Source organism: Parasteatoda tepidariorum, chromosome 10 (assembly GCF_043381705.1).
Source record: "Parasteatoda tepidariorum isolate YZ-2023 chromosome 10, CAS_Ptep_4.0, whole genome shotgun sequence".
In the NCBI taxonomy this organism is placed as follows: domain Eukaryota; kingdom Metazoa; phylum Arthropoda; class Arachnida; order Araneae; family Theridiidae; genus Parasteatoda; species Parasteatoda tepidariorum.
In genome coordinates this window covers 62,305,803-62,318,036 of record NC_092213.1, presented here as the reverse complement: position 1 = coordinate 62,318,036, position 12,234 = coordinate 62,305,803, and the positions used below count along the sequence as shown (strand labels likewise).

The 12,234-nt window shown below is 32.0% G+C and overlaps 1 protein-coding gene across 1 annotated transcript in view; it reads right to left on the bottom strand.

Moving 5' to 3' along the window:
- LOC107448132 (signal transducing adaptor molecule) overlaps positions 1–10,613 on the bottom strand; it is a gene marked incomplete at its 5' end in the record, with an annotated part of 44,501 nt that extends 33,888 nt beyond the window's left edge. The window contains 6 exon segments of the mRNA XM_043045390.2: positions 512–884; positions 4,943–5,003; positions 9,184–9,266; positions 9,357–9,452; positions 10,135–10,295; positions 10,511–10,613. Of these exon segments, the coding sequence (XP_042901324.1) occupies positions 512–884; positions 4,943–5,003; positions 9,184–9,266; positions 9,357–9,452; positions 10,135–10,295; positions 10,511–10,550 (814 nt within the window).
- Between the last annotated feature and the right edge of the window lie 1,621 nt (positions 10,614–12,234).

The following is a 12,234-nucleotide window of genomic DNA, read 5'->3' as shown; positions in this document are numbered from 1 at the left end:
GCACTGATAGATGGATCATGGGTTAGATTTCATAAGAGTCCCCCTTGCTCTCAGGCTACCCGTGGGAGGTTTTTGTGGTTCTCTCCATGCAACGCAAATGAAGGCTAGTCCTATTAAAAAGTCCTTCACGAAGGCAAATTTCTTTTTGTCTTCTGTTCCATCTTAAGTTACCTTGTGTTCTGGATTTTTTTCAAAATTACAAGGCTACAGAATTGAACATTGATAGCTGTCAAAATTGGGTCAGCTGTTTAACACCGGTTATAAAATAAGATCACATCATTGTGTCAGACAACACTAATCATGAAAAACAGCCTCAAATATTTGGAAAATTTGTATTCCACATGAATTCTAGCTTAACAGTGTGCTAGAAAATAATTTTAATATAAATATTAAAGTCTTAATAATGGTTAAATGTTTGAAATCCCTATTCTTGTTTTCTCTGATACTATTAAAATAATGTATTACTAAAAAATTATAATCATAAATTTGTTATAGTTATAAAATAGAATACCAGGTTCAGGATCAGAGGTTAAATCTGCAGACACAAAATTTGCAGGAAACAATCCTTCCCCTCTGTGATTTGATCCTTTCCACCAATTAGGATCACTGTCATCTAAAACTAGAATAATTTCACCAGCTTTAAACGTTAATTCATTGTCTTCTGCTGCTTCAAAATCGTACAGAGCTCGAACCTTTCTTGGCTCTTTAGCAGCTTTAGGAGGAGCAGGGGCAGACGCAGAATTAGACATTGATGGATATAAGCTATGGGATTTAGGAGATGAACCAGAATCTTTCAAAGAAAGTTCAATAGCTTTGGCTAAATCTTCCTCTTCTTTTTGAGAAGTTTCTTTTAATCTTAGTGTAGATGTTTTACTGACAGGAGCCTGAAACATTAAACAAACACATTGAGATTAACAGCAAAAAGTATAATTAGTGAGCTTAAAATTCCAACATCAAACAAAGTATTACTATATCAAAGTATACTTTGTATAGTGTCAAATTTTTCAACAAACTTCTATTCTTATGTTTTGAAATCTAAATCTATTTAATTAAAAAGAAAATGTTTAATACAAATATAATTCAAGGAATTTGAAGTACTATAAAAAAGTATTCAAGAAAATTTCTCCACACCAGATTATGCAGGCCCATACCCGGTAACAACCCCGGAATTTCCGGAGCATCTCCGGAAATTCCAGTGTACTCCGGGCACTCCACAAAGATATACATTTTACCCGGAAAATAAACCCAGTAGCTAATTTTCACATTTTTCTTAAGATGACGTCACGTAATCCTACTCCCCGCCCCTTTCACGTCAGCTCCTTCTCCTCCCAATCGAGAACGGTGTTTCTTTTCCCCGCGCTCTTGTGGTATAGTGCTGATGTCACCGAACCTGCAGAGCTAGAACTGGTCGAATGACGTCACCATTACATTAAAACTGTGGTGCGAGCCTGTCGTGTTTACTTTTTTCTGCTGCCGACGCTAGGTTAGTTGAAGTTAGTTGCTGTTTGAAGATAAGATCATGGCTTCCAAAAAACATTCACAGATGTATAGAAAAGAATTTTCTGTCGAATGGCCAGTTTTTTCTCGCTCGACTAAATCTATGAATCATGTATATTGTAATATTTGCAAATGCGATTTTTCTATCGCTCATGGAGGTCGGAATAACTGTTTACGGCATGTGGAGGGATCGCGCCATCGAGCGAATGGTGCCGCTTCTTCCTCCAGTAAAAGTATTAGAGATATGTTCTCTAGTTCCTCAAAAGAGAGCCAAAGTGTCATTAAAGCAGAAACTCTCTTCACCAATTTCATAGTTCAGCATAATTTACCTCTATCTGTTGCGGACCACGTAGGCCAGTTATTTAAAAGAATGTTCCCGGACTCTAACATAGCGGCCAAATTCAAATGCGCTAGGAAAAAAACGACAGAAATCTGCAAAAGTCTTGCAGAAACTACTCAAAATAATTTGTGCTCCATAATGAGGAATGGAAAGTTTTCTCTAGCGACAGATGGGAGCAATTCGTCTGGCGATACGCTTTTTCCTCTGGTGGTAACATTCTTTGATGATACCAACGGTAGAATTAAGACTACCCTTTTCTCTCTTCCAAAATTGGATAAGGATGGTACCGGGGAAAACATTTTCATGCTCCTTGATAGTGTGTTTTCAAAAAATAGTGTTCCCTGGGAACACTGCATCGCCTTTTGTGCAGACAATGCTTCAGTTATGCTTGGACAACATGAAGGAGTGGGGTCATTTATAAAGAAAAAGAATCCTAATGTCATCATTCATGGTTGTGCTTGCCACTTTTAGCTGCTAAACATGCTACAAAAAAAATCAGTTTTGATGTAGAAAGTTTTTTGATAGATGTGTTCTACTATTTGAAGAAGAGTTCAAAGAGAATCCAGCTTTTAAAATTCTGTGAAGAACTATGTAATCTTGAAAACAGCAAGGTTCTTAAGTATGGGGCTACAAGGTGGCTATCAATGGGCAAAACCATTGATCGATTTTTAGAGAAATGGGATGCCTTAAAAATCTTTTTTTGTGAGGAAGAGAAGGGCTCTTCGGAAACTTTTAAAAAATTGAAGACTATTTTTGAGGATAAATCGACTCAACTCTACCTTTTCTTTTTACAGTCAGTCATCCCATTGTTTGAATCGTGCAATACGATGATGCAGCAGCAAGCTCCATTGATTCATAGATTTCAGAGAGAACTTATGAATTTATTTAGCAATATTTTGTCTCGATTCATAAAACCAGCATGCATAGCAAATGCAAGTTCTGTTTTTGAAGTCAATTTTAATAAATCAAAGAACCAAAAAGATGATTCTGAACTTGTGATAGGTGGCAAGACAAGACAATACATAAAAGATTCAGACCTTTCTTCAGAAGAAATGAGGCAGTTTTATTCGTCAATCAGAAAATTTTATACCGAAGCACTCTCTTATATTTTAAAAAAATTTCCCCTGACCACTGAAGTTTACAAGCACTGTGAAGTGGCTGATATAACCATTCGACATGAAGCTAAATTTGCTTCTTTGGACTATTTTTTGTCTCTGTTTTTTGTTTCAGAGGAAAAACGGAGTCAAATTGAGCAAGAGTTTGCTTTATACCAAATGGACAAACTAAATGAAGAGATTTTATCAGCCGAACGATGTGACACAGCTTGGACTCTTATATCGGGTTTAGTGGATATGAATGGTGCAAGGAAATATGAAGCATTGCCATCAATAATGCTGACCATACTCATTTTGCCTCACAGCAATGCTGCTTGTGAACGGGTGTTTTCTATAGTTAAAAAAAATTTAACTGATAGTAGGTCCAGCTTGGCTTTGCCAACCTTGGAGGCACTGCTAATAGAGAAGTGCAAAAGTTCCGAAACATGCTGCTATGATGCAGTGTTAACTGAACAAGACTTAATAAAAGCTAAAAAAGCTACTTATGTTTCTTTAACTGGCGAAAAAGTTTAAGTCTTTGATATAATTATGTATAATGATAACAATATAACGAGGAAAGTGTTCGTTTTATTAAAATTTATTTTTCATTTGCTTTATAATTATTTTGTCTACAATTCTTTCATAGTAATCTCATTGCATAATGTAAGTTTAAAAAATAATTATACTTTTTTTAAAATCATTAAAAAAGTGAATAATATAGTTAATTTTANCCTTGATACAGCCTCTCGATCAAGGCATTTTACGCAGCTTGAAATGCCGCTATAAGGTTGAGTTTTTAAAGAAGCTGATCGACGCAGCAAATGAAGGAAAATCAGTCCAAGATTTTCTGAAAACATTCACCGTGAAAGATGCTATATGGTTGTCAGCGAAAGCATGGGAATTTGTTTCCCACGATACATTAACTCACGCATGGCGGAAGTTAATTCCGACTTGTATTTTTTTAGAAGAAGATGTTGACGACTCTCCTTTTGAAGGGTTTAAAATTTCAAAAGAAAAAGATTTTCAAAATGAGCTCCGGGAATACTCTCGAAAATGGTTAGAGCGGGACTTAATGTCAGAAGCAGAGATTAATGAGTGCTTTAATATAGATAACGACGTTCCAATTGTAAACGAAATGACAGATTCTGAAATTATTCAGATGGTGTTGAACCCAGGCGCAGAACAAAACGAAAGTGACGACGAAGATGAAGCTGAACAAGTATCTGTCATATCTAATGAACGATGTATCCAACTAACTAAAGAACTAATAGCTGGAATGGAACAGAAATCATTTATTGAGGAAACTCATGTAATGGCTGTTTATAAAATCCAACAGTTGTTTCTCAATCAAAAACCAAAGTTTCGTCAGCTAAAAGTTGATGAAATGTTTAAAAAATAAATATATGCGAATTTTGTAATTTTTAAACTTACTTTTCTTGTCAAAACTTTTAAATGTTATTAAAATATTATTTTTCTATTTTTGTTAATTGAAGAGAACTTTTCTTTTCCTAAAATGTTTTACTTTGTTTTCATTGTAATTTGGGTTCGATAAAACATCGATAAACTACGTTTTTTTGCCGATCCAGAAAACCGGGAAATTCAGACATCCGGGATAGCGATGGTCCCGAGCATCCCGGATAATTGGTTCTCTACTGTACTACAAAAAAGTATTGAAGAAAATTTCTTCACACCAGATTATGCAGGCCTCATACAGTCAACAATTTGTCATAGATATTCCATAGAGAAGCAGAGAAATGTTAAAATCTTTTCAAAATTTGCATATCTAAATAATCTGCAAAGCATGTTGTTATAGATTTTTTTTTAAAAGATTGCTTTATATTGAACTATTTTTATATTTAATTATAAAATTAACCAATTTAATTTTAAGAGAATTTTCAATAACATAAATACTTAAAAAACAATTTTTAAAGCACAAGAAGTAATAATGAAATTCGAAGATTATTAGTTTTAAAAAAAAATAAAGCAGAAAAATAATGAACGTAAATTATACCTCTGTGGCAGGAAAATCTACTTTTTCACTCTTCAAAGAATTATATAACGAAGGTATCAGGCTATAAATACAAAAAAAAATTTTTTTTAAAGGAAATAATTTATTAAAAAAAGGTCTATATTAAAACATGTTGATACATAAATAATTATTGAAATGACATTTAATCAAATTCTATCAAACTGTATTTGATCAAACTTGGTTGCATTGCATAACAGATGGAAGGGAAATTTTATAGTGTAAACTATGCATGAAACATAAGAAAAACTCTGGTTCTCCATGGGTGGAGAAGGGGTGTGTAAGTATCCCTTTAGATAAAATTAGAGCTCACGAAAAGTCATTCACACATCTTGAGGCAATAGCCACTGAAACAGATGCTAAATGCAATAATTTAATGATTCAGCAACGAATGAAGATACAAAAACTTTTAAGGCTGTGTATGCAGCAATGAAGTGCCTTAATNGACCATTTTTTTTTCAAAAGGACCCAGTTTTTTAAAAGTCATGGGTCCCAGGGACCCGGGATTTTGAAAGCCTAGTGTCTTCCCTGACAATATGCCACACACTATTTTTTTGAGAATTTCATAAACCTTTGCATAGATGATCAGGACTATACGATTTTATAACCATTAAAGAAAGTGAAAAATGCTGTATACACAAGTTACACAGCTATCAATGAGCTATTAGAGTGCATGGCCAGCGTTCAGGAAGAAGAAAATCTAACAGATATCAACAGTAGCACTTTTATTTTCTGTGGCTATAGATAAAGCACCTGACATAAATAATAATGCTGTATACACAACTTACACAGCTATCAATGAGCTATTAGAGTGCATGGCCAGCGTTCAGGAAGAAATTCTAACAGATATCAACAGTAGCCCTTTTATTTTCTGTGGCTATAGATGAAGCATCTGACATAAATAATAATGCTGTATACATAAGTTACACAGCAGTCGATGAGCTATTAGAGTGCATGGCCAGCGTTCAGGAAGAAATTCTAACAGATATCAACAGTAGCCCTTTTATTTTCCGAAGCTATAGATGAAGCATCTGACATAAATAATAAAAAAACATATGGGTGTAAGTAGTCGAAAAATACATGAAAGATGGAGAAGCCAAATACTCTTTTGTAAGAGATTGTAGCCTGCCAGATGGAAAGGCAGACACAATTTTATCACCCTTATCTGAAATCATCAATGACTGTGGTTCTGTAAATAAAATGTCTGCATTCGTAAGTAACAGAGCCAGTGCTACGGTAAGGAAAAATGAGGGAGTAGTTACAAAAAAATTTTTTTAAAAAAGAGAACAGAATAATATCTGTAAATTGTATGAACCACAGATTGGCAACAAAGGATAGCTTTGAGTGCCTTAAAAGGTTTGTCAAAGTGGATGAGATTCTAAATAATACTTATAAGTATTATAAAAGCAGTTCAGCTAGAACGACTAACTAGAAAAATGCACAAAATTTATTTAACATAGTGAATAAAGCTAGAACAATTATCTTCAAAACAGCTTTCTGGGCAAACTGCCAGCAGTTTACTAAAACAATTTCAGAGTTAAGATTTTTTTTAAATCAATTCATTTTTTATGTGATGTGCTATCATCAGTCACTCATCTTAATTTAAGCTTACAGCAGGAAAATATAGACATAGGATTGATAGAACCAAAAATACAAAAGACTATAGCTGAATTGGAGAAATTTAAAAAGAAATCAGGAACTTTTTTCAAAAAGTTGGAGGAACAAGTTCTACTCCTCAAGATAATGGCACTAATTGGACCGAGCGATGGTGCTTTTGAGAAGGACGCATGTGACACTGAGTCACAAGCTTAATTCCTGATCCTTATCGTACATCGCCCAATATCTTTTTGCTATTTGGTCAGTTCTCCTCAGGTATTCTACCCTCCCCTCAATTCTTGGAAAGACATCTGTTGTCGGCATCCTTTGATGGGCATGTGAAAGCGATTCTTCGGGACCGTAATCGTAAAACCCTCTCTTTTTATTGTTAAGAAAAAAAACTTTTTTTGTAGTGAACTCTTACAGATTTTGAAAGTGACCTACTAAGCAAAAAAGTTTAGATATTTTAATTAAAGACATATCAGAAAGATTAGAAAATCAGCATGTGATATCACATTTGAGCATACGCAGTTTAACAAGACTTGTTGATGGAATGTGTAAATAAGAGTTGTATGGAAATTCAGAAATAATTGAACTCGCTGATTATTTTGATTTTAATGAAGAATTGTTATGTGAAGAGTGGAGTGACAAAAATCTTTACCTATCCTTGCCAAATATTCCTAATAGTGTTCTTTGTATCAAAAAAATTAATTCAATAATATAAGAAACTAATAGCTCCAGTAGATTTCCTTTAATTTTCCAAATAGTTACAATAGCACATATTTTACCTGTTTCTAATGCAGATGTTGAAAGATTGCTAACAGATAAAAGAAATTCTCTGAAATTCGAAAATATTAATAGATAAATGATATTAACATTTAATATAGAGCACGTAATTTTGTTGCTGCAGAAAAGAAATGATGAAGAGACGATTTTTTTCATAAGATTATTTTTAATAAGTTATTTAAATATTTTTCTTAAAAATAACCAAACCTAGTTTTTTTTATAAAAACGTTTTTAATAGTTTAAACTTCCATTAATAGTTCTCAATTAAAGATAAACCAGATAAAAAAAATATAAAATTTTCCTTTTTTTTTTCAATTTAAACCAGATAAAAAAATATAAAATTTTCCTTTTTTTTTTCAATTTTGAACTTTACACAACAAAATATCACTATAAAATGTGCTCATTTGTGTAGATCATCCATGTTCCATAGTTTTCCATGTTCTTATATCTGTTCCATGTTCTGATAGTTTTTTTATTTTTCTTCTTACCAATTTATAAATAATCATCGCAATAAAAAAATAATTAAAAATCAAATCCATAGTAGTAATTGTCAAAAAAAAAAAGATCTTTGACAAAATCACGCGAATTGTACTCCCCACAGGCATGTTTCGTTTTGAGATTAGGTTTTCGTAATAAATATAGTGTAATAAATATTGGATTTAAAAGCTATGAAAAAATCAATAGCAATAACTGCCACAAATTCGATAGAACTATTGGCTAAAAAAGTAAACACTCAAATACACATTTCATACTTTCCATTGTTTGAAATACATCGGTATATTCAAAATAAGATAAATATCAATAACTGCCAAAAATACAATCAAAACATTACATCAATTTACGATACTATCGCCATAAATTGAGTATGTCAAAAAGTGATTATCTAAATGCATGATTCAAATATTATAAGTATATTTCTGTGGAAAAGAAAAGTAATTTTTTTTAGTTTTAAAAGATAAATCTTCCTGCAAGAACTCTATCGTCCTGCGACAATGCCGAAGCTCTGGGAATGCACCTTCCTTGCTCCTTTTCAAAGATACCTCACTTAATATTTAAGAAAAAAATGCTCTTTCATTTTAAGAAAAGAGAGTAGTAACCTATATCAGGAACTTCAGATTATCCTAATAGTGGAAAATATTTTTTGGCTAAGTCGAAATAAAATACTATTACTTCTCATATTTATTTGAATATTTTTATTTCTGTCGTGAAGGGCACTAATCTATATCCTTCAGAACTGTAGGTGCCGTTATTTTTGAAAAAGGACCATGGCTTTTTGTATTTTTAGGAAGACCTAACACAAATACTTTCTGCAAAAAAACTATGAGTTAAGAGACATTCTTTCTAATGAGTTTGTATCTTAATACAAGACCTTTCTAAGAAAATTACTTGAATTAACAAACCATAAGCCTGATGAGTTCAGAAAATTTACTAGCATATAAATTACCAAGAAATGTCTATGCAGCAAAGAATCTCTCACTAAGAATTTAGAGTTAATTTTACATTCCATGAGTGTAGCATCAATTACATTTGAAATTAAAATTTTGTGTGAAGTGGGAACTTTAAAGATTGGATAACATCAAAATCTACTAATAAACTAAAGGCAAAAAGTTTGCTATAAATTTAAATCAATTGTTTTTGTTATGATTCAATTTCAATAAACGCAACATTTATTACCTCAATTTATATTAAATGGATTGGTTCCATACATTACCCACGCTCTCAGAGCTTCACTATTGATTACGATTATAAATGCAAAATTCTTCTGATCTAATTTAAACATTAAATAATAAGCAGAGCTAGGAAAAATGGAATTAAAAATGCACTTAATATAATTAACCACGTACCTTAATTGTGGATCACTTTTGAAATCTTCACAGCTCCACTTTTTCAACAGGAGTTTGAGTTTTTCAACAACTTTAGGATGACCCTATTAAATAATATTGTTAAGCTTAGATAAGATAATGAAACTTCTAGATGTTAGCAAACGTTTGAATAAGAAAATCTTTCATCCTCATACCTTATTTAGAAGCCTTTTAACTTCTGCTTCAAAATCTCTGGAACAGACTTCAAGATGAAAATTACGTCCACAGTTTTTAATACAAGCATCTAGAAGCTAAAATGCAAAAAGAAATATGTGAGATCCACATCATACACAGACATAAACATACACAGAACAGCATTTTTTTTAAAGGGCCTACAATGCTTTTTCTTTTTGCATTTGCTAACATTAATTCCTGACACTGTATCTGCAGCAGTATTTTTAATTAGTAGTTCATAATATACATATACACTTCTGTCTAGTTCCATATTTCAAAGAGAAGGTTTACTATTAAAAAAAGATACAAAAACAGGTTTAGCAATGAAGAATTAACTATAAGAGTCAAACCAGAAATGAAGATTTAGGTGATTAATAATATCTATTACGTTGCATTCTCATATTTTTAAAGCAAAACGAACAAAAAGGAAGTAGAAAAATAGTGAGAATTAAACATTGCAAGTTATGGTTTCTCTGTAAAATTACACATCAAAAAATCTCTAAGAACTGTTTAAAAGAGCATGGAAATGCAAAAATTGGTTAAATTCAGCATTAAAATTCAATTCGATATTGAACTGCTACACCATATCCTGAACCTGGTTTTAACTTGCAAAAATAGGAAAGAAAAAAATCGGATCAAATTTGCTCAGAAAGGCTTGAATCAGGTTTTGATTAAATTGCTATCTTAAAATACGTAATTATTCTTCATTTAATGATTGTTATTTTTCGGAAGACAGAAGTAAGAAGAGAATTTACTTACAGTTAATGCATGCATTGCATGATGAGGTACGTTACTATTTAATCTCCTGACAATAGATCGAAGACAATCTTTAGGTCCATTTGGAGTAACTTCGACTTTATCGCAAATTTCTAGTATAGTTCCCCAGTCTTCTGAGGTATTCATTTCACTAGTTGCCTTCTCTAGAAAAGAAGTGCAAGAAATTAAAGTTAAAGAAGAGCTATTTCACCACATTTACGACTAAAAGAAAATTCTAAGGTATTGAATCAGAAGAAAAAGACAACGACTAGAAAATTTACAAGATCGTCATTTTCACGGACAACAATTTGATATTCTTTTAAACACAACACAATTAGTCAATATCTTTATGTTAGAATGAGGTAAAAATAAAACTTACCAACCGCTGGGTCAAACACGGAATAACTAAACAAAGGCATTTTGTTTCTTAAAACAGATGACTGATATAAATTAAGAATAATATTTACAATCTACTACAAATGAACATAACACAGAATGACGGAACAGATTGTAATGCTGCGCATGATCGATGAACACCGAAATATTATTCCAAAATATGAACTATTTTAACGAAGTTTTACGACAACAGTAGCAGTATTGAATCAGTTTGAGCTCGAGAGTAAAGTCACGTGATCAAGGTTAAACTCGATCTGCGACTCGCGCTTGACAGTACCATGGAGCTAGGAGTAAGCTCCATGGACAGAACAGGCTACGTCATTTTCACTCAGAACCAGTGTTGCCAGATTGGGCTACTTTTGAAAGTCCCCGCTACTGAAAATCGAATTTGGGCTACCCGCTACTTTTTGGGCTAATTATTATTTTTCGAACGCTACAAATCTTTAAAATGCACTACTTTTTTTCCTCACAGATTAAATTTTAAATTTTTCTCTTCCCATTATAAAATGGTTCTGAAAGTTTGCAGCTTCTTTACCCATTTTAAAAAGGACATTTTTTGTTGTTGTTGAAAACGCTTTAACTTAAATTTGTTTTCTTGATTTGTTTTGCTGATGGAGTCTATAATCTTTCCATATCTATGTTTCAAATCGTAGACTCGTGAAATGGCAAAGATATATATGGAAAAATCACGGAGAGAATGATGGGGAAAAAATCTTTAACTCCAACTATTATTAATCGTTTATCTTCTGGAAAAAATAAATCACGTAACTCGCTTTGAAACTCAGAATTAAATCTAGAGTCATTAAACCTGCTGAATGAAAATAGTTGTGAATGACAATGAGTTTCCAAAAGATATCGTACTTTTAAATGCTTTTTAGTGAATTCATTTTACTTTTATAAATTACCATATATTTACAGTTGCACGAAAAATAGCATTCCAGGAAATATGGAAATTTTAAGTAAAATTGAAAACTTTTCTTTGAACATTTGCTTATCGCATACACGTTCACTATTTTCAGATTTGCCAATAGAATTATTACTGCAAAAATCCCAAATTGTAGAGATGTAAAATCAGTAGCGCTTTCTCTTAACAACAAAGTGGGACAATTTTTTTCCTGATGGCATTCCTACAAATGGGATAGATTTCTGGTGCAAGGTCACAACAATTAAAAATGCAGGTGGTGATCTTGCTTTTAAGGAATTGTCTCAGTTTGGATTAAATATGTAAAGTTTACCGATTAGCAATACCACAGTTGAGAGAGTGTTTTCAAGGGTAACATCAACAAAAACCAAACTTTGAAACAGAATGAGACTTGAACTTTTATCATCAATTTTTCGAATTAAAATGATGTTTGAAGATAGAAATACATGTTGCTATGATTTTATACCATCAGCTAAAATGCTGAAATTTAATTCATCGATTTATCATGGGGAATCATCGACAGAGGAAAATGAAGAGGCAGATCACATACTTTCGGTTATACAATTCTAATATCTTGTACTACAATAATTTTGCATTTAGCATTTTTAGTGGGTTAACTTAGTCAAAAGAATAAGCTAATGTGTTAAGACGAATATTTCAAAAATTTCTGCAATTTTTTCCTTCTTTTCTAAATTAAATATTGCTGAAAATTATTTTATTTTAAATAATTAATTACAAAATTTAAAAATATATTTTTATTAATAGTATCTTTTTCTACAGAACTA